The sequence below is a fragment of the Portunus trituberculatus genome, chromosome 19, assembly GCF_017591435.1.
Source record: "Portunus trituberculatus isolate SZX2019 chromosome 19, ASM1759143v1, whole genome shotgun sequence".
Lineage (NCBI taxonomy): Eukaryota > Metazoa > Arthropoda > Malacostraca > Decapoda > Portunidae > Portunus > Portunus trituberculatus.
In genome coordinates this window covers 2,572,501-2,595,000 of record NC_059273.1, presented here as the reverse complement: position 1 = coordinate 2,595,000, position 22,500 = coordinate 2,572,501, and the positions used below count along the sequence as shown (strand labels likewise).

Below are 22,500 nucleotides of genomic sequence, written 5' to 3'. Positions count from 1 at the left end.
TTCTCTCAATCTATAACACACACACACACACACACACACACACACACACACACACACACACACAGTGGGCGTTCTTAATGAAAGAGAGAGAGAGAGAGAGAGAGAGAGAGTGCGCGCGACAGACAGAGTGACAGACAATAAGAAAGATTGACGGAAAGTGAGGGAGAAAGTGAAAGGCAGACAAATAAGACGTAGCGGAGAGAGAGAGAGAGAGAGAGAGAGAGAGAGAGAGAGAGAGAGAGTTATTGGAATCTCTCGTTCGGAAATAAGTTTGCTGTGGTTTTCCCTCTCTCTCTCTCTCTCTCTCTCTCTCTCTCTCTCTCTCTCTCTCTCTCTTCCCTCCTTTACTACCTTATAAATAGGAGCGAAAATCACCTCCTAAAATATGAATTATATCAAATTATGTCTACTCAGCTTTGCTCTCTCTCTCTCTCTCTCTCTCTCTCTCTCTCTCTCTCTCTCTCTCTCTCTCTCTCTCTCTCTCTCGTTTTTTTTCACTTTTTTACATTCTTTTTCTGTTTTTCTCTTAATAATTATATATCTTCTTTCTTCCTCCTGTGTTGTTTACCTCAGAAAATGAGGGTGGGTGGGGAGGAGCCTTATATTATTTTATCTTTTTTATCTCTCAAGTTTAGTTTAATTTAGTGTGTTACCATTATTTTTTTTATTATTTTCCCTTTTATTTTTTTATTGTTTCATTAAATTTGTCTTTCTTTTTTTTCATCGTTTTCCTTTTTTTTCTGTTGTTTTTTTTTCTTTTAATTTCTATCTTGCTCTCTACTTTCCCTTCCCTTCACTTTATTTCACTTCACTTCATTTCACTTCCCTCCTTCCTCATCCCCCCCCCCTTCCCTTTTCTCCTATGCCTTCCCTTCCCTCTCCTCTCCTCTCCTCTCCTCTCCTCATTCCATTCTCCTCTACATTATATTCCCTTCTTTTCCTTTCTCTTCTATTTTCTTCCTTCCTTCTTCTTCCCTTTCGTTTTTTTTCTTTCCTTCTTCTTCCCTTCACTTCACTCTTCTATCTTTTCCTTCCCATCCATACCTTTCTGTCAGGTCTTCTTCCACCATTTCTTCTCTTCCTGCTCTTTCTCTCTCTTCCCCTTTTTCTCTTTCCTCACCTCTTCCCCTCCTCTTCCTCTCACGCCCCTGTCCCTCATTCTTTCTCTCACTTTTCAGCTCCTCCTCAGCTCCTCCTCCTCCTCCTCCTCCTCCTCCTCCTCCTCCATACTGAGTGACTCCTTTTTTTCCCTCTCCTTTCCTTCCGTCTCTACGTCACTCTCACCTCTCCTTTCCCTCATTTCCTCTCCCTCCCTCACCATCCTATCATCTTCCTTACGGTCCGTCTTTCAATCCTTTCCTTAATCTTACCACCTCCTCCTCCTCCTCCTCCTCCTCCTCCTCCTCCTCCTCCTCCTCCTCCTCCTCCTCTATATGTTTTCTTTTTTTTTATTTCCTTCCTTTTCTCTGAGTATATTCGTCTCACTTATTCATGTTCTCTTCCCTTTTCCTTCCTTCTTTCCTTCCTTTCATCCTTCTTCCTCTTTTCTTTCCTTGGTCTTATTTTTGTCATCCTTGTCTTTCTCCATTACTCCTTCAATCTTCTTCCTCTGTCTTTTTCGCCCTCCTCCTCCTCCTCCTCCTCCTCCTCCTCCTCCTCCTCCTCCTCCTCCTCCTCCTCCTCCTCCTCCTCCTCCTCCTCCTCCTCCTCCTCCTCCTCTGTCAAGTCACGATCCCATTAAGAAGAATGGATGGATTCTTTTCTCTTCTTCATTTCTGTATTTATTTTCCTCCATCTTTGTTTCTCTTCCTGTGTGTGTGTGTGTGTGTGTGTGTGTGTGTATAAGAATGTGGGTGGATGTTTGTATTTCTGCCTGTCTGGATAAATGCGCTCTCTCTCTCTCTCTCTCTCTCTCTCTCTCTCTCTCTCTCTCTCTCTCTCTCTCTCTCTCTCTCTCTCTCTCTCTCTCTCTCTCTCTCTCTCTCTCTCTCTCTCTCTCTCTCTCTCGTAACAAAGGTCCAGCACATCCTGTAGTGTAAACAATTCTGTGATAACTCTACGGGCGCAAATAGATAGGTTTCACTTACTTGTGCGTGTGTATGTTTGTTCGGAGCGATACATGTTTGAATAGCCGTGCAGCGAGAGTGATACATACACACACGAACAAACAGACAGTGAAGAAATGCAATGATATATGTAAGTAGACTCAAGTTGGTCTCTTATTATATGAGAAAATTGCTTCATAAGATTGAGAGAAAGCTTAGATAATATAAAGCTTGAAATAAGAAAAGAAAAAGGAACATGGCTTGAAGATACAAGGAATATAGACTTAGCGTAAAGGAGAATGAAGAAGAAAATTTGCTTATAAGATCAAGAACTATAAATGAAGTTAGATATAGAAAATAAATGCACGTAAGATAATGGTATAAAAATTGATTCACACGAGGCTTATAAGAAAAGATAAAGAAAAAGAAGCAGTATAGATTTAAAATACAAGAGAGCAACATGATTATACATTTCAATTATACATGAAGAAAAAAAAAACATGAGAAGTCTTCAGCGTAATGGTATATCAACATTTTCATTCACCTCTCGAATATTTTAGATTGAAATTATATACAACACCATTTACTAGACGAAGAGGTCAAAGAAAAGGTGAGATGAATGGAAACAGATGGAAGGACAGTACGAATGAAATTAATATAGATAGATGGAGAGCCTGCCTTATTTTGCACCATAATTATGTACAGCAGGAATTAATAAAAGAAGGAGGAGGGAGAGGTTAGGTTAAAGGTCAGATTAGTGGAAAAGATTGAAGGACATCGTGAATAGAAATTGAAATAGATAGATAGATAGATTGATGAGTAGACGGGCATATGAAGATAGATAAATAAATAAATAGATTGACGGATAAATTAGCATATAGTTAAACAGAAAAATACATATAGCCAGATAGATAGACGAGAATATAGATGAAAAAATTTGATAATGCACTGGCCATGTTGAGTTTGATTAGGTGAAAATGGGTTAGGTTGGGTTAGGATAGGATAGGCCAGCCTGGATTAGGTTATGTTAGGATAGATTACGTCAGCTTGGATTAAGTTAGGTTAGTATATATTAGGTCAGCTTGGTTTAAGTTACGATAGATTTGGTGGTTTTGAAATAGCTTAGGTTAGATAAGACATGGGTTAAGAAAGGTGAGATTAGACCAGCTTAGGTTGGGTGAGATTACCTTAGGAGAGTCCCTTATCGGGGAGAAATCTTTGTGGCCGCAATTTTCTTGAAAGGAATTTACATGGAAAGTAATCCCAGTGAGTGTGTCTGTGTGGAAGTTAGTCTGATGTGAGAGAGGAGTGCGCAAGATACTCCTGATGTGTTATATTAGGTTAGTGCTTTCGTCATCCCTGGTGTGTAGTGAGTGTGCTAGTTAGTCTGGTGTGTGTGTGTGTGTGTGTGTGTGTGTGTGTGTGTGTGTGTGTGTGTGTGTGTGTGTGTGTGTGTGTGTGTGTGTGGTGGGAATGTGTGGGATGAATGTGCAAGTGGCTGCTAACGATCCCCTGCGACATGGAACCCTGGAACAATTCGCGTCACGGTTCGGCCTTCCTAGATAGCCACGGCAGGTAGTGCAGTAATTGCTGGCCAAATACTGGCAGTGCATGTGAGAGACGCGACTTGATCAGGCGACGCACTTTGAAACGTTTCGGCGTTTTACTTCAATTAATTGCACCCTTTTCACTGCTCAACAATTCCAATGACCAGCCTACTATTATTTTACATGTTCATTCTTTGTTGCAGTTTTTACTAAAAGTTTAAGGTATATATATATATATATATATATATATATATATATATATATATATATATATATATATATATATATATATCGTGTTCATGTAAACCATTTGAGTCTGTGTTAGCAAAGAGACGACTGTAGCAGTGAGGCAGTTAACAGGCTCTAGTGGAAGTCGTCGGAGGCTGCAAAGGTATTTCCATGACTGCTGGTAATTTAACAATAATCCTACAACTTCAACAAATAGAAAACACACAATGAACCTGACTAATCACTGATCACTTGTGTGGCTTGAAAATAATCCCAATGAAGGAACAAACACAAGTATTCTTAAAATTTCAGAGTTATCATCTTCGTGAGCTTTGGAAACAGTCGTGGTGAGGGAGCAAAGTGTTCCTGAATACGTGTCATTGTGTCTGGGAATACGTACATGTGTATCTCAGTATATAAGGAAAGGTTTAGCAAGTGTAGCAGTGTTCGGCGTACCATAGGGGCCAGTGTCCTCTTATCGAGCTGGTGGCACTTTTAATACCAAGCCACCTGTGTTACCGGAGCGTGGGAGCCAAACATTGCTGAACGATCGATTTTGTACTCAACAATACTGCGCTTTTTCTTCTCTCTCTCTCTCTCTCTCTCTCTCTCTCTCTCTCTCTCTCTCTCTCTCTCTCTCTCTCTCTCTCTCTCTCTAGTCGTTTTTACAGAGAAACATTTCTTTTCTCTTCCATATATTAATTTTTGTTACTAAATATATTCTTACATTTTTCTTATTCTCTTATTAAGACTTCTATGTCATTATTGTGTGCTCTGTGCTATATATATTTTTTCGTTTGTTTATATTATTTTTTTATTCCTGTGTGTGTGTGTGTGTGTGTGTGTGTGTGTGTGTGTGTGTGTTGTATATTTAAGCTTATCACTTGTATGTTATCTTTTTACAACAGTATTCTTTTCCTTAATTCCTTTATCAATTTCTTATCTTTATTTCTTATTTCTCTTATTGTATTTTTTTTCATTATTTTCTTATTGTTTTTCTTACTTTTCTATCTTTCCTTTTACTTTTTTTTCTTTGAGTTTGGAAACTGAACACGTTTTTTCCTTTTCTACTTTTTTTTTCTCATTTCATATTTTTCCTACCCACCATTCGTTTTTCAGTTTCATCCTCATATTTCTCTTTTATCCTTCTTTATTTATTTTCTTTCCTTTCATTGTATCTTCTTTCAACTTCCTTTCTTCCTTTCATTTTATTTTCCATTCCTCCAGTTTGCTAATTTCACTCATTTTTCTCTTTTATCATTCTCTCCCTCTCCTTTCATTTCATTTTTTTTTTTTTACATGCATTCGAGTTTAATTTAATTTTTATTGCGTCTTTTATTCTATTTCCTCATTTCCTCTTTCTGAATGCGCTTCTTTGCTTGCTTGTCTCTTTTCCTCTCTTCTTGCTCCTCTTTCTCCTCCTCTACCTCTTCAATCTCCTTCTCTTGTTCCCTGTCCTCTTTCTTCCTAATTTCATTCTCTTTGTTCTAATTTTCCTCCTCCTCCTCCTCCTCCTCCTCCTCCTCCTCCTCCTCCTCCTCCTCCTCCTCCTCCTCCTCCTCCTCCTCCTTGTCTTTCTGGAGTTCCCATTCCTCTTCCTTTTGATTTTCTTTTCTGTCTACTTCTTCCTCTTCACTTTCTCCCTTTCCGTGCTTCCTTTCTCCCTTCCTTCCTTCCTTCCTTCCTTCCTGCCCTCCTTCCTTCATTCCTTCCTTCCTTCCTTCCTAATGCATCTCTGGCTTTTGCAGCTCTTTTGTTTCTCCTCCTCCTCCTCCTCCTCCTCCTCCTCCTCCTCCTCCTCCTCCTCCTCCTCCTGAGTATCGGAGCGTTTGCAAAGTTTAAGAAATTAATTCCTGACAATCCTCTCTCTCTCTCTCTCTCTCTCTCTCTCTCTCTCTCTCTCTCTCTCTCTCTCTCTCTCTCTCTCTCTCTCTCTCTCTCTCAGGAATTACAACAGCTGGTTCGTGTTTCTGAAATTTCTCAAACTTTCGGTCTGGTCTCTTCAATATTTAATGTATAAAATGGCAAGGAACGTGAAGGAATTTTAGGAGGTAATGTGGTGGGCGGGCTGATGAATGTATAAAGGAAATAGATAAGAAAAGAGTTGTACGTAGATGGATGAGCAGACCGAGGAGGGAGGAAGAGGTCATATAAGTGAACAGGAAGAGGAGAGAGTACAGATTATATTAGTGGAAATGTTAGTTTGGTAGATAAATAGATAGATAGATTTTTTTTATTTATTTATACCATGTGGGATTTTCACGGGAATTTATGGGCTAAAGGGGATCATTTTTTGGGGTACCTCTATCTCTAAGCCCACCCGCTAGGAAACCGTTGCCCCGAGTGAGAAAGCCAAACCTACACTCGGACCGTGGACAGGATTCGAACCCGTGCGCTTGGAGACCCCGCGGACCCCAAAGCACGCATGGTTCCACTGATAGATAGATTGGTTGATAAATTGATACTGATAGGTAATTAGTATATATATAAATTGATACCTATTGTTGCATACATATTCAAGAAAACTGTTCATAAGAAAATATAATAACTAGAGGGACTGAAAAGGTGAATAGATACGCAGATAGATACATAGAAAAATAGATAGACAGATAGCCACTTGCTTCACTTGATAGACGCACAGACAGACAGACAGTAATATCTGCAATATTCGTGCGCAATACTCCCAAAATTTGTGGATTTCATGATTTGATTTCCCAGTCATATGCTGCAGGGCCTCTCTCTCTCTCTCTCTCTCTCTCTCTCTCTCTCTCTCTCTCTCTCTCTCTCTCTCTCTCTCTCTCTCTCTCTCTCTCTCTCTCTCTCTCTGTGTGTGTGTGTGTGTGTGTTCGCACAGGCAGACGCGCGCACACGCACTCGCACGTAGCTAAAATCCCGATGACCTCCCATCCATCAATTAATTAATGCGTGTACACACTAGGCGGATCTGTGTGTGTGTGTGTGTGTGTGTGTGTGTGTGTGTGCGTGTGCGTGTGTGTACGTAACGCTAGTGAAACCCCGACTTTCACCACCGTAGAATTTGAAAAGTCACACACACACACACACACACACACACACACACACACACACACACACACACACACACACACACACACACACACACACTATTTGTTAACCGTTCATCCTTATTTTTCTCACTTCTTCCCTTTTTTATTTCCTCTTCCTATCTTTTATCGCCTTTTCTTTGTTTCCTTTTCATATTTCTTGTTTCTATTTTCTCTCTTTTTTTCTTTATTTTGCTTTGAGGTCACTCTCCCGGATGTTCTCTCCTTCCCTCCATCTCTCCCTCCTTCCCTCCCTCCCTCTCTTCCTCCCTGTCTACATCCGATCCTTCCTCTTCAAACTCCCTCCCTGCCTTTCTCCTCTCTCTCTCTCTCTCTCTCTCTCTCTCTCTCTCTCTCTCTCTCTCTCTCTCTCTCTCTCTCTCTCTCTCTCGTCTTTACTAACTTTCTGTAACACCTTAACCTATCTTTTCTCTCTTATCTCTCTTTATCTCTCTTTATCTCTTTACTGTCTTCATTCCTTCCATTTTTCTTATTTCTTTTCTTTTCTTTTTTTCATTCATAACCTTTCATCACCTCTTTTTTTATTCGTTCTCATTTGCATTCTCTCTCTCTCTCTCTCTCTCTCTCTCTCTCTCTCTCTCTCTCTCTCTCTCTCTCTCTCTCTCTCTCTCTCTCTCTCTCTCTCTCTCTCTCTCTCTCTCTCTCTCTCTCTCTCTCTCTAACCAGCTTTTCCCTTGCCATCCTTTCTCTCTTCCAATCTTTCTTATCCTCTCAATCTCTCCTCTCTCTTCTTTATCAGGCTTTTCCCCTTTTCACGTCCTTTATTACTGTCTCTCCTTCTCTTGTACCCTTTCTTCCTTTTTTGTCTTCCCTCCTCCTCTTTCCTCCTCCTCTTCCCTTTCCCTCCTCCCTTCTCCTCTTCCTATTCCTTCTGGCCATGTCTCAGAGCAATCTATTAGGTGTGACTTGTGCCAGATTTCCTCTCTCTCTCTCTCTCTCTCTCTCTCTCTCTCTCTCTCTCTCTCTCTCTCTCTCTCTCTCTCTCTCTCTCTCTCTCTCCTTTCCTTTCCTTTCCTTTCCTTTCCCTCCCTCCCTATTTCCTCTCATCTATTTTTATCATCTTTGCTCATCTTTTCCTAGTCTCTCTCTCTCTCTCTCTCTCTCTCTCTCTCTCTCTCTCTCTCTCTCTCTCTCTCTCTCTCTCTCTCTCTCTCTCTCTCTCTCTCTCTCTCTCTCTCTCTTATCTTCATGTTTCCACTTCCTCCATCTATCGTTGCTCTTAAGAAAGACATGATAAAGGGAGGAAGAGAGAGAGAGAGAGAGAGAGAGAGAGAGAGAGAATATTGATAGAAAATTTTGTTTTGTCTTGTTTGTTTCTGTTTTATTGTTTATCGTATTGGATGTCTGTTTTTTTATTCTTCTTTTTTCTTTTTTTTTATTTGTTTTGCTTTTCATTTTTTTCTTATTTTCTTTTCTGTGAGCTTTGGATTACGTTTTATTGGCTTTATGATTGTCTATTGTCATTTTGTGGGGTTTTTGTTTTGTTCTTTTACTATCATCCTCGTCATCGTCATCTCCATCTTCTTCTTCTTCTTCTTCTTCTTCTTCTTCTTCTTTTCTTCTATCATCCTCTACTTCTTAATCTTCTTACTCGTCCACTTCTAGCTTCTTCTTCTTTATCTTCTTCTTCCCCTTCCTCTTCTTCTTCTTCTTCTTCTTCTTCTTCTTCTTCTTCTTCTTCTTCTTCTTCTTCTTCTTCTTCTTCTTCTTCTTCTCCTTCTTCTTCTGCATTTAAATATATGTTCAGTTTAAATTTGCTCATTCACAATTGCAACAAAAGTAAAATTCTTCCTCTTACCGTTTTTGACATTTTTAGACCATTTTCTGGAGAGAGAGAGAGAGAGAGAGAGAGAGAGAGAGAGAGAGAGAGAGAGAGAGAGAGTGATTCTTGTTGCCTGTCAGTCTATTTTATTTTTATGGAGTAAGAATGTTTGTCCAAGCATTGTATGTGTAGAGAGAGAGAGAGAGAGAGAGAGAGAGAGAGAGAGAGAGAGAGGAAAATGAAGTTTAAATATCCTTCCTCCTCCTTTTCCTTTTCTACTCCTCCTCTTTCTCCTTCTCCTTCTCCTCCTCCTTCTCCTCCTCTTCCTCCTCCTCCTTCTCCTTTTCTCCTTCTCCTCCTCCTCCTCCTCCTCCTCCTCCTGGCACACAGTTCTCCTCTCACTTATTACTTGGAGTCTGTCCAAAATTTGAGGGGAAAAAAGGAAAAAATAAGATATATTACTCAACATTTTAGAGAGATTGACGACCACACACACACACACACACACACACACACACACACACACACACACACACACACACACACACACACACACACACACACAGAAAGAGACTATTCAACATTTTAAGCTGACACACACACACACACACACACACACACACACACACACACACACACACACACACACACACACACACACACACACACACACACAGAAGCAGGTGGGGTTAGAAAAACAAATTGTGCTTACTTAACAACGAGAGAGAGAGAGAGAGAGAGAGAGAGAGAGAGAGAGAGAGAGAGAGACTAATTCTTTCCGTTGGGGGAGGACATTTTTGAGGATTTTTACTACTCTCTAGGGAAGGGAGGATAATTGAGGAGGAGGAGGAGGAGGAGGGAGGGAAGAAGGAAGAGGTAGAGGAGGAGGGAGGAGGAAGAAGAAAGGGGAGTTTGTGTCCTATATGTGTGTCAGAGATTGAATGAAGGAATAGGAAGATGAGAAGGTAGAGAACAAGGAAGAGGAGGAGGAGTAGGAGGAGGAGAGTAAAGGATGGCTTGTTGAGGGGTGGGAGGAGGGAGAGGGAGAGGTGAGGGCGGAGATGAGAGGCTGGGCAAGTAGGACATGCTTATAGCCGTCTTCCTGGTTGCGTCAGGCGCCTCCTCCTCCTCCTCCTCCTCCTCCTCCTCCTCCTCCTGATGCACCTCTTGTCTCTCATAACAAACACAGTAGCTTATTTTCCTGCTCTTCCTTCACCCTCTCTCACTCACACAATCTCAAGTACATGATATACTTAGTGTCTTCCCCTCCTCTTTCTCCTCCTCTTCCTCTTCCTTCTACATACACGTCTTTCCCCCCTTCTACAACCCCCTCCCCCGGCTTTCTACCCCTCCATCTACCCCTCCATCTATTACCTTCCCCCACCCCGCGTTCTGTACTCAAGCACCTAGACAAGGGAAGCGAAGTCGAGCAGCGCCAAGGTCGAAGCAGTTCTCAGAAGCAGCGGGTCGGGTTTCAGGAGTCCCAGTTCGGTTTTGTTTCTCTTCCTCTTTGAACTTGAAACTCTACCCCCCATTTCGTTTTCTCCTATTGTTTCCTTACTCTCAGCTCGTTTTTTTTTTTTTTTTTTTTTTCTTTTCCATTTTTCTACGAGTATTTAAAGATCAGTAGCGCGAGAAGGTTGAATGGATGCATTTTCTTAAGTGAGAGAGAGAGAGAGAGAGAGAGAGAGAGAGAGAGAGAGAGAGAGAGAGAGAATTATGAGGGAAAAGGGACAAGAATAATAAATTTTACAAAAACACGGTCTTAGGTAAAGTTATGCGCAGGAGGAGGAGAGAGAAGGAAGAGGAGAAGGGAGATAAGAATGGAGAGGAGGAGGAAAAAGGGAAGAAAGGAGAGAAAGCGAATGAATATGGAGAGGAAGAGGAGGAAGAGGATAGGAATAAGAATGAGAATGAAGAGGAGGAGGAGGAGAAGGAAGACGAGAAGAGGAGGAGGAGGAGAAGGAAGACAAGAAGAGGAGGAAGAGAAGGAGGACGAGAAGAGGAGGAGGAAGGGAAGGAGAATCATGAAAGCGCCTCAGAAGCAGCTTAGTTTAATCTTGTTCTATCATACATTATTGTTATTACAGATATAAGTTTTCATATTAACATTACACGGTTTGAAAGCAAGACACGGCAGGCAAGGAGCGGGTAACATACGAGAAAATAGACTACAGCAAGCAGCAACGTAGAGATTGTAAAAGATAAAACACTAGATTGATGAAAAGTAATAACAAAGGAGAGGAAAGAAGGGTAAAATAAATATGATCAAAGAGAATAATGGAAAAAAGAAAAGGATTGAATTTGATAGATGCAAGGCCAGGCTAGGTTAAGTTAGGTAAAGTTAGACTAGGTTGAGTTAGGTTAGGCTAGACTGGCTTGGATTGGGTTAGGCTAGGCTGGCTTGGATTGAATTACGTCCTTCCAATCACCCTCACTTGCTTCCCTTCCATATATTCAGCCGTAGTGTAATTTTCCTTTCTTTCTGTCCTTCCAACCATCCTACACCTCTTTCCTTCCTTCAATTCTCTCTTCCATCATTCTCACCTTTCTTCTTTCAATCCTTCCAACCATCCTACTGTCCTTTCTTACCCTTGGTTTGATTAGGCTAGTTTGAGTTGGGTTAGACTAGGATAGGCTGGGTTAAGTTAGGTTACGTTTGGGTTGAATAAGTTGTAGAGACTTGTGGTTGGTAAGAAAACAGATCGAAGGATGATAAATATATATGAATAGACATAATTATAGATAAAGAAGTGCAAGGTCAGATTAGGTTAGGGTAAGTTAGATTTCAATGCGACATGATAGGAAAGTAGATGGAATGATGGTGTAAATATGCCTAGATATATAGAATGATATTATGAAAAACGAGATTAAATTATATGCAAGGTCAGGCTAGGAAAGGTTAGATTTCAGGGAGCTGTAGAGAATAATTATAAAGGCAATGGAGTGTAAGAGCGGGAGACTTACTGTTTCTTTCCACCACCAGATCGCACCACCAACTCATGCGACGCCCTAGCCACCATGGACGACAACAGCAAGAGGCAAGGAACCAGGTGAGACGTCCTACACTCCTTCACTCCTTCTTTCGTTACGTCATTCAGTCAGTCAGTTAGTAATTCTGTCCTTCCAATCACCTTCACTTGTTTCCCTTCAATATATTCAGCAGTAGTGTAATTTTCCTTTCTTTCTGTCCTTCCAACCATCCTACTCATCTTTCCTTCCTTCAATTCTCTCTTCCATATTTCTCACCTTTCTTCCTTCCATCTTTGCTTTTATTTTATTTTGATTTACTCTTTCCTCTTTTCTCGCTTCTTTCCTTCCGTCGTTCCTTCCTTTCTTTCTTCCTTCTTTTCCCTTTCCTTTCCATTCTTCTCAATCTTCGTTCGTTCGTTCCTGCCTTCCTTTCTTTCTCTTTCCTTCTTTCGTTCCTTTGTTTCTTTGTTTTCCTTTCCTTTCCTTCCTTCATTCATTCATTCATTCATTCATTCATTTCTCCCTAATCTTCTAAACCTTCCTTCCTTCCTTCCTTCCTTCCTTCCTTTCTTCCTTCTTTCCTTACTTTTATTCTTCCATCCTTCTTCCTTCCTTCCTACTTTACTACATTCCTTTCTTCCTTCTTTCTTTTTCTTTCTTTCTTTTTCTTTCTTCCTTTCTTTCTCTCTTTCATCTTTCCCCACACTCCTTCCATTTTGTTCCTGCATCCGTTACTTATTCATGTATTCAATTTTCTCTCTTGTCCTTCATTTGCCAATCTTCCTCTTCCCACTCATCCTCTCTCTCTCTCTCTCTCTCTCTCTCTCTCTCTCTCTCTCTCTCTCTCTCTCTCTCTCTCTCTCTCTCTCTTCTTTTCTCCTTTATTCCTTCATTCATTTATTCACAGACACTTTATTTGGTAATCTTTCTCTTTCCTTCCTCCTCATCTCTCTCCGCTTCTCATTTCCTTCCTTAATTCGTTTTTGTGATTGTCTCTCTCTCTCTCTCTCTCTCTCTCTCTCTCTCTCTCTCTCTCTCTCTCTCTCTCTCTCTCTCTCTCTCTCATTAGTGTTTTTGTTTTCTTTTCTTGTGTTTCTTTTAATTTTTGTAGCATTTATCTTCTTATATTCTCTTTCCTTCATTATTATTTGTCTCCACATTTCTTCTTCTATTCTTTCCTATATATTTCTTTCATTTTTTTTTTTATTCTTTTTCTCTTTCCCTTTTCTATCTTTTCGTTTTATTTTTCCTTGCCTTTTTCCTATCATCTTCACGCTCCCCACATTATTCTTCCTATCCTCCATCTTTACTTTCTCTTAACTTGCTTTCTTTATTCTCTCCTTCTATCGTTCCTCCTTTATACCTCGCTTTTCTCTTTTCCTCCCATTCTTTTTCCCTCTTCCTTTTGTGTTTCCTCTTTTTTTCTCTCTTTCAGTCCCATTCTGTGCCTTTATTTACCTTCCTTATTCTTTCTCTCTTCTGGCTAAAGTCTCCGTCTTCTTTTTTTTTTTTCCTCGCCTTCCATGGCGTCAGTCTCTCTCTCTCTCTCTCTCTCTCTCTCTCTCTCTCTCTCTCTCTCTCTATATATATATATATATATATATATATATATATATATATATATATATATATATATATATATATATTCTTCTCTCCTTCCTTCCTTCATTTATTTATTCATTTATTTTCGTTCATTTATTCATTCCTATTTTCTTTCTGTAATTACAAATATTTGTTTTCTCCCTCAATGTGTGTGTGTGTGTGTGTGTGTGTGTGTGTGTAAAAGCTTAACAATGTCTGTTTATAAATTACTTTGCCAGACTTTACCTGTCATTCTTCCCATTGTTATACTATTTACTCTCTCTCTCTCTCTCTCTCTCTCTCTATATATATATATATATATATATATATATATTTCCGTTTTCATTCCTACTCCAGCTGGACCTGCAGTGTGTGTGTGTGTGTGTGTGTGTGTGTGTGATTTATTGACGTATCTCTCCCTTGGTTTCCCTGACAGAGTGTTCAAGAAGAGTTCCCCAAATGGCAAAATCACAGTTTATCTGGGCAAGAGAGATTTTGTTGACCACATCACGCACGTTGATCCCATAGGTAAGTCTCTCTCTCTCTCTCTCTCTCTCTCTCTCTCTCTCTCTCTCTCTCAGTAGGCCTAAATATCGCTGTAGGCTCGGCAGTGCTCCTTCCTCAGCCTACTTGTGAAGATATTGATTTATTCTATTCATCTACTTGTGTGTGTGTGTGTGTGTGTGTGTGTGTGTGTTTTGTACTGATTTTCCTTGTCTTTTGTGAGGTTTTTGTAGAGTAATGGTCCTGTAAGAGAGATTTTTGTGTATATTAAGATGGTTAATATTAGTTACTTATTCTTTGTCATATTTTATTTATTTATTTTTTTTTGTATTGTTTTTGTGTGTATGTGTATGTTATTATTTTTTTTATTATTATTCATGTTCATTTGTGTTAACCCCTTCAGTGCTGGGACATATTTTTAACCATGCGTTTTTGGGTATGACTGGACGATATTATTTACATTAGGAAGAGTCTTTGGAAGTCTGAAGATTAATGGCCGGAGTCTTCATTGTTTTAATCCCCACATAAGTATCTGAAGCTGTATAAAATCACCAAATGTACACAGAATGAATATGAAAACACGTCTTGGTACTGAAGGGGTTAAAGGATTAGGAAGGAGTTTTTTTTTATGGAATATATTTGTATTGAGTTGTACCTTTCCTTCATTGCATCATATCATTAACTGGTCAAGCATTTAGTTCAATGTTTTATTTATTTATTTATTTATCTGTTGATTTTTATTCATTTTTATTTATTTATTTATTTTTTTTTTACAAATCTTCATTTTTTTTTGCTGGATTGACTAAAGAAAGTTTAACATAGGACTTATGCTGTTTATATTACTACTATTATTACTATTACCAACAATAATTAGGTATATCTATACTACTGCTACTGCTACTACTACTGCTACTACTGCGACTACTGCGACTACTGCTACTACTTTTACTACTACTACTACAACAACAACAACTCGACTACTACTGCTACACACAATAAAATTAAAATAGATGAATAGATAGAAAATAACAAATTCATTTATGCATTACTTTCCTCTCACACAGATGGCGTTGTCCTGATTGATCCAGAGTACCTCAAGGACCGCAAAGTGTTCGGCCATGTGCTTGCTGCCTTCAGATATGGCAGGGAGGACCTGGACGTGCTGGGCCTCACCTTCCGGAAAGACCTATACCTGGCCTCTGAACAGATTTACCCTCTGGACACTGCCAACAAGCGGGCACTCACAAGGTTACAGGTGAATATTTGCAGTGCCTGGTTATGTGTAGTTTGTGTGTGTGTGTGTGTGTGTGTGTGTGTGTGTGTGTGTGTGTGTGTGTGTGTGTAATTCACCTTGGTCGTCTGCTGGTCACCCAGCCAGTCTTCCCCATTACGGAGCGGGCTCAGAGCTCATAGACCAATCTTCGGGTAGGACTGAGACCACAACACACTCCACACACCAGGAAAGCGAGGCCACAACCCCTCGAGTTACATTCCCTACCTATTTACTGCTAGGTGAACAGGGGCCACACATTAAGAGGCTTGCCCATTTGCCTCGCTGCCTCCGGGACTCGATCCTGGCCCTCTCGATTGTGAGTTGAGCGTGCTAACCACTACACTACGCGGTGTGTGTGTGTGTGTGTGTGTCTTGGTTCAGTTTTTGCATCTGTTTTTCCATATGTGCTTAGTTTTCTTTCCATATATTTTTTTGTGTTGTAGATTCATATGTGGATATTAAGTATTTAAGTGATATCACCTGCACCTCCATTTAAAGGCTATGGATCTACCAACCCTGGAACAAAGAAGGGAGAGAGGAGATCTGATACAAGTTTATAAATTGATCAATGGAATTGACCTAGTGGATAATGAGAAACTGATCCTGAGAGAAGAATATGACAGTCGAAGCACAAGATCACATAGTAAAAAGTTGAGAAAAGGAAGATGTCTGAGAGATAATAAAAGATATAGTTTCCCACAAAGATGTATTGAGACGTGGAACAGTTTGAATTAATAAGTAGTGTCTGCAACGAGTGTGCATACTTTTAAAGTAAGATTGGATAAGTGTAAATATGGAGATGGGGCCACACGAGCATAAAGCCCAGGCCCTGTAAAACTACAACTAGGTAAATACACACACACACACACACACACACACACACACACACACACACACACACACACACACACACACACACACACACACACACACACACACACACACACACACACACACACACACACACACATGCCTATCCTGTCACTCAGCCATCCCTGAGTGACTCCCCCCAACCTCCATAATTGGATTTGCTCTCAATTTAACTCTACTCGCACCAATTGTCACTCCTCCGCTGCCTCCCCATCAACCTCCAGGGATCAAATCATATCACTGCACATTTTGCCACTCACAGCCACAATGAAGGGAGTAAACAAGCTCCCACACTCAACTCACACCTTAGAGTAGAAAGGAATGTTGTTTTTGCCCTGTAAGCTTTCAGTTGTCTTTTTTTCTATATTTAATGTGGTAACAGTAAACATGCATTCCACCCTCCTTTTTCATTATGAGTACATGAAAAGAACTTAAATTTAATTATATTTCCTTCTTTTTTTGATATTACCTTTCTTTGATGTGATTCAAATTAAACATTTTCACTTCATATTTCTATAACATTCAAAATTTCATGAACAACACTTTTTAGAGTCTTTTTTTTCTCTTTCCAGGAGCGGCTTATCAAAAAGCTAGGACCCAATGCCTTCCCATTCTTCTTTGAGCTACCACCACACTGCCCAGCATCTGTCACACTGCAGCCAGCCCCCGGGGACATGGGCAAGCCATGTGGGGTGGACTACGAGCTCAAGGCTTATGTTGGAGACAATGTGGAGGACAAGCCTCACAAACGGTGTGCATTCTCACATTCTCTAACTTTTAGCAGATGTATTGTTGCCAAATGCTCCTTGTTACATTTGATTCATGTCTCTTCCTGAGTCAGCTAGTAATAGGTACTGCAGTTTACCTGAAAGAACTCATCCTTTATTTAGAATATGAGTTCATTAACAGCTGATGTCATATTCCAAGTGTATTGATTTCCTGTACTGAGATATATATATATATATATATATATATATATATATATATATATATATATATATATATATATATATATATATATATATATATATATATATGCCTCCAATTTAGTTACTCACTCGCATCCAGAATTATGTCAACATAAATTTCCTTGGTGCTGCAGGAATTCAGTGCGACTAGCCATCAGAAAAGTGATGTACGCCCCCATGAAGCAAGGAGACCAGCCTAGCGTGGAAGTCAGCAAGGAGTTCATGATGTCCCCCAACAAGCTGCATCTTGAGGCCTCCTTAGACAAAGAGGTGATGCACCTACACTTGCTTTCAGTGATGAGCAGTGATGCTGATTTAGTGGTTTTTCATTAATATTTAAAAGAATTTATTTTTCATTCCTTATTTGTTATTTTAGGTAGCAACACATTATTTCTTTTAATAAGGTAATAAGATAAATGTTTAAAGCACTAAATTGAGACTATTACCAACACTTAATGCCTGCAATCACTGGTGGTACCTTTGGTAGGCACAGTCATCATCATCACCACATTGAATATAAGTGTATAACAAGTATATTATCTCGGTTTACTGACTTAGTAATTATAGTCTGTCTATTCTAAACTGGCCACTTGGTCTTAGTCTGGCACCAGAATGCATGTTGTCATATCTTGAGGAAAACAGTAGTCTGTCCTTGTGATAATTTTGTTGATCAACAGAAAATATATATTATTCACATAAAATTTATTATATTATCAATAAGCTACAATTTACTATTTTGAACAGTAACTCAATTGTTCACTTCCTCAGACCAAGACTCAGTGGCCACTTAATAATAAACAGACCATAGATAGGAATTACTATTGTTGAACTTGTAGATTTCTCCAATATAGTATAGTGTCTCCTTGTAGAAACAGTTATTTGAGTAGTATTGAGCTCATCTTCACAAATGTATTATTGGTATACTCACTCTTACCTCCTATGTGATTGCAGCTTTACTACCACGGAGAGACTGTCGCCGTCAACGTCCACATACAGAACAACTCCAATAAAAGTGTTAAGAAAATAAAAGTGTCAAGTAAGTGTATCACTGCAAGTTTTGCCATCAAGTGCTGATGTGTTTTATTCAGTGTTTGCTTTTTATTTAGGTTTCACTTTCTTTATAAAGAATGAAGCTAATTTCTGTATTACTAAAATAACTATATGTAATTCCATATTAAAACTGTTTATTTTAAGATCATGTGGATTATCTCTCAGCAATTACCTGTAATACAAAATTATTAAATTTTTTCACAGAAATTTATACTGTTAAGATAGAAATTGTTAATCTTATAATGTAAAAGAAATATTTCCTTCAAGTCTTATAAAATTTTCAATACAATCAACTACTGTGAGAGAAAACATTTAGGAATCCCTTTTACATGATGTGAGATATTGCTCATCATTTCAAGAATGTTTTACTCAAAACTCACAAATTGTGAAATAAAAATTATGATGTAAATGTAAATGATATAATGACAGCAGCCCATCACAGCAGAAGCAAAGATCAAGACAAGAATGTAAATGTGAAACCTCTAACACTGTCATGAGTGGAAGAGTAGCAGTACTCTAACATTTAGCTTCCTTCTCCCTTCCCTACAGTCCGGCAGTTCGCAGACATCTGCCTCTTCTCGACAGCCCAGTACAAGTGCACCGTGGCTGAGGTGGAGAGCGAGTGAGTCCATTCTTCCCTTTCTTTTTCGTATGACAGTTTTATACTATTACTGCTGTATTTATGCCATTAAGATAGGTCATCTGTAATGTGTTGCAGTTGGTTTGTAAACTTAGACACATGAACAGCCAGTGATTATAGATTTATTGGCTATATTTTATTTTCTCAATTTTGAGGTAGGAATGATAAAAAGTGTTATTTGCAAAGTTACATAGAGTACATTAAAGAAACAGCAAGTATGTTATTTGATACCATCAGTGTCTATTTGACCATCTCCATGTTTCTTATCAATAATTGTTACCCATGTATTATATCTTTTACCTTTACATCCTGTGTGTTTTATATATTTTCTAATGTGTAAAAGTCTTATTAAGATACCACATGTAATATTGGTAAGACATATGTGTGGATTTTGATGGTGAGAAACTGCAGTGTAAAGCAGATCTTTTGTTCTCTAACATCTTGACAAAGCCTCCTTCAGGAAGACTCTCATCAACACATTAGAGGAATAAGGAGATCTGCTTCAACCTTTGTTTTCTCACTGCCACAATCCACACAATACATGTAATACCTATTACTTATTGTTGGTATGTAATATATTATGCATATACTTAAGTTATACAATTAGGGGTATTCACTTACAGTATAATGAAATAATTTTGAAAGACCATATATATTTGTCTTCGTCAAAATTTCATAACCATATCAAATGTTTGATTCTCTATTTGTAGTAATATTACTGAAAAAAAATATATATATGATTGAATCTTGCAAGAAGTGAATACCTTTGTATGAAGTGAAACTCAATATTGAATGATTCTCTTCCACACTTCCAATGAATATATTCATCGCACAAACATTCTTGCACCATATTCTTCAAAGTACTGCCTAACTTTGCTTTAAACAGTAATCATGTTTTAAGGGAGCTTTGAATATTGTGTACCCACTTTGATTTAGAAATCAATATTCATTGCTGACTGCTTGCTATCCAAAACTTGTTTATTAGATTATATTCAGGGAGTGGTGTGTCATTGCAAGTAACAGACAATCTCTCTATTAACTGCCCCAACCAGACCATTCTAGAAGACAGCCATTAGTCACAAAAGAAATTAAAGAAAAATAATTGAAGTATATGTATTTTTATCTTTAGATGTTTGATGGTACCGGAAACACACTATATGGTACCTACTATTCTGGTGAGCAGCAGCGGCTCTCATCTTTGCCCCCATGGCTGACAGTTCCGTAGGGCAATAATCATTCACCATGCTGTGAGATTGTATCATCATTGGGTTGCTACATTTGTGTGAAGTGATTTGATGCCAATAATTGGAACCCATGTTGTAGTCCAGTGTCATTTATGATGCTGTTATGGCTACACGTTTCCTCTGTGAAGAGTATGAGTGACTTAGATATCTTTAGTGCAATCACTCTGTGTGGCACTAAAGGTCTCATCTCTAGTATTTTATAAAATGATACATCTATAAACTTGAATTTATTTATGTGTGCATTTTGCAGAAAATTGTCTAAGATGAATTATTATCAGTTATCAGACTGTATGCATTCACAAATAATGTAGTGAAATTTATTTTGTTCATATAATAGTTTTCTTAATGTATGGTACACAAGTGATGCACATGCTCTCCCTGAGCACGGTAACCTGGCAGTGTGTATAAGCCTTTGGTAGTACTGCGTTGAATATGGTGTACACAGGGTGTCTGTATCTAGTGTGTCTGTTGACATCAATGCAGAACTTTTTTCAGATCCATTTATATTTATTTATCTGTCTCATTTTAATTTACCTTTATGCTGATGTTGAGTTTTTTTTGACAGCATTGCCCACAGTGATTTTGAATGATTTTCTCCCTTGTTTTTATTTATCTTTTTTTTTATTTATTTATTTTTTCCAAGGTTCTACATTTCTGATGTTAATTCTTCATCTCATAAAAGTTTACTTTTATTCTCATTATTCTTACAGTCTTTCCAGGATAAATCTCCATCCTTTCCTTGCCTGTGCCATAATAACACTGTGGGTACAAACCCTGCTGTGGTGTTTTGATTTTGTTTCTCTCCCTTTCTTTAATTTTCTGTATATTTGTGTGTGTCTGGCTGAAAACTGCCTCACTCTTTGATTCTCTCTCTCTCTCTCTCTCTCTCTCTCTCTCTCTCTCTCTCTCTCTCTCTCTCTCTCTCTCTCTCTCTCTCTCTCTCTCTCTCTCTCTCTCTCTCTCTCTCTCTCTCTCTCTCTCTCTCTCTCTCTCTCTCTCCAGTACTATATGTCTGTTTGTATGTGTGTGTGTGTTTTGCATCTTGATTTGATTGGTTGCTGCTAATAACATGATTTGTGTTGCATGTATAACATCTTTGTGTGTTGGGCCTGAGTATTGCTCTGTGTATTGCATTTTAGTCTTTGAAAATAAGTTATCCTCTCACCTTTGTATAGAAAACATTCTAACAAATTTTTATCATATCATTACACTAATATTTTTAAAGTTTAAATCTTAAAATTACAGATGTTTTGATTTAGAAATATCTGCATAACAGCTGCATGAAAATTTTTGAAAATCAGTGTATAGGTTGAGAAGCATTAGAAGAATATTGTTTCTCACATGAGAGTAAAACCTTGTAGGGGAGTGTGACCCAGAACACTTTGCTCAATGGTTAGTCGTTCAGCATTACTCCCTGTCCTCTAATACCTCCATGATTGTTGCTCAGCTTCTGTGTTAACTAACCCTTACCCTAATTTTTGTATATTTGTATAGTTTCTTCAGGCCACAGTCTTGGGCCATGAAGAATGTCCTGTTAATCAGTAGCAGTGTTTGCTGGCTGCCACCTTTACACTCAAAGCCAAATTACCATTGGCTGAAATATTCCAAAGCAACATAAAAAAAAAAAAAAAAGAAACAGATAATGGTTTTAAGATTGCTTTCAAAATTTATGATCATAGAGATTATCTGTGTTGATTGCTCCAAGCATGCATGATGAAGAGTTGCCCTGCTGCTCCCCCCTCCTTGTGGTGTGTGGTGGGCAGCAGGGTAAAGTTGGCAGCCATGTGGTGGTGCTGTGGTGACGTGTGTCTGGTGTGCGTTCGCAGGGACGGGTGTCCTGTAGGGCCGGGCTTTACCCTCTCTAAAGTGCTGCACCTCACGCCACTGCTTCTTAACAACAAGGACAAGCGCGGCCTGGCCCTTGATGGCCAACTCAAGCATGAGGACACTAACCTGGCGTCCTCCTCCATGTAAGTAGCACTGCACCCAAACTAACCCCTCGTCCCTGGCAGCACCTCAGTATGCCGTTTCAGCAGCAGCAGCAGCAGCAGGTGGAGATTCTTCCTGTATATGTGTTCCCTCAGCACCTCTCTTTCAGGCTGCACACAGAACTCATGTGTGCAGCCACAAAAAAGGAGTGCTGCAGTGAGGGGGCACAGGTTGTGTGGGTGTGGTAGAGGGTCGTGGCGGTGGTGACAGAGGCGTGGTTGTGTTCCAGGGAAGGGTGCCCTGTGGGGCCTGGCTTCTCCGTCAGTAAAGTTTTCTCGCTGACACCCCTGCTCACCAACAACCGGGACAAGTGGGGGCTGGCCCTTGATGGCAAGCTCAAGGACGAGGACACCAACCTTGCGTCCTCCACTGTGTGAGTACCAAGTGTATGGCCTCACTCACTGCAGCTCAGTGGTGCAGATGTGCCCCGGAGGACCTCACGGCTCCTTGGTGCAGTGGGTGGACATGGGTAGTCTGTGTGGAGTGTCATTGTGACAGTGTCATGCATAGTGCAACTCACAAACATGGCATACAGGAGGTGGCCTGCCCACTGATGCCCCAACACAAACACGCATGATTGACATTGGAATGATGCTGTAGCCCAGTGCGTCCCCTTGCTTTCAACAAGGATTATGTTTGTGTAAATGTTTGTTTTAAGGGAATAGATTGTAGGTGCAGCCATGATATTGTATCATATGAATATTTTTTTGATCTAGTGAGGTATAGGTAACAATAATATATAC

The 22,500-nt window shown here is 39.4% G+C and overlaps 1 protein-coding gene across 6 annotated transcripts in view; it reads left to right on the top strand.

The window, feature by feature from the left end:
* Positions 1-22,500, top strand: part of LOC123506041 (beta-arrestin-1-like) — a 94,384-nt gene that overhangs the window by 57,566 nt on the left and 14,318 nt on the right. For 4 of the 6 annotated variants that reach the window (XM_045257879.1, XM_045257880.1, XM_045257878.1 and 1 more), the window contains 8 exons: positions 11,652-11,718; positions 13,656-13,747; positions 14,788-14,978; positions 16,439-16,617; positions 16,969-17,104; positions 17,786-17,870; positions 18,434-18,506; positions 21,987-22,130. In XM_045257879.1, the coding sequence (XP_045113814.1) occupies positions 11,687-11,718; positions 13,656-13,747; positions 14,788-14,978; positions 16,439-16,617; positions 16,969-17,104; positions 17,786-17,870; positions 18,434-18,506; positions 21,987-22,130 (932 nt within the window). In that variant the 5' untranslated portion in view covers positions 11,652-11,686. Of the gene's footprint in view, positions 1-11,651; positions 11,719-13,655; positions 13,748-14,787; positions 14,979-16,438; positions 16,618-16,968; positions 17,105-17,785; positions 17,871-18,433; positions 18,507-21,594; positions 21,739-21,986; positions 22,131-22,500 lie in introns of all 6 variants that reach the window. The other 2 variants (XM_045257881.1, XM_045257876.1) reach the window with 1 other exon arrangement.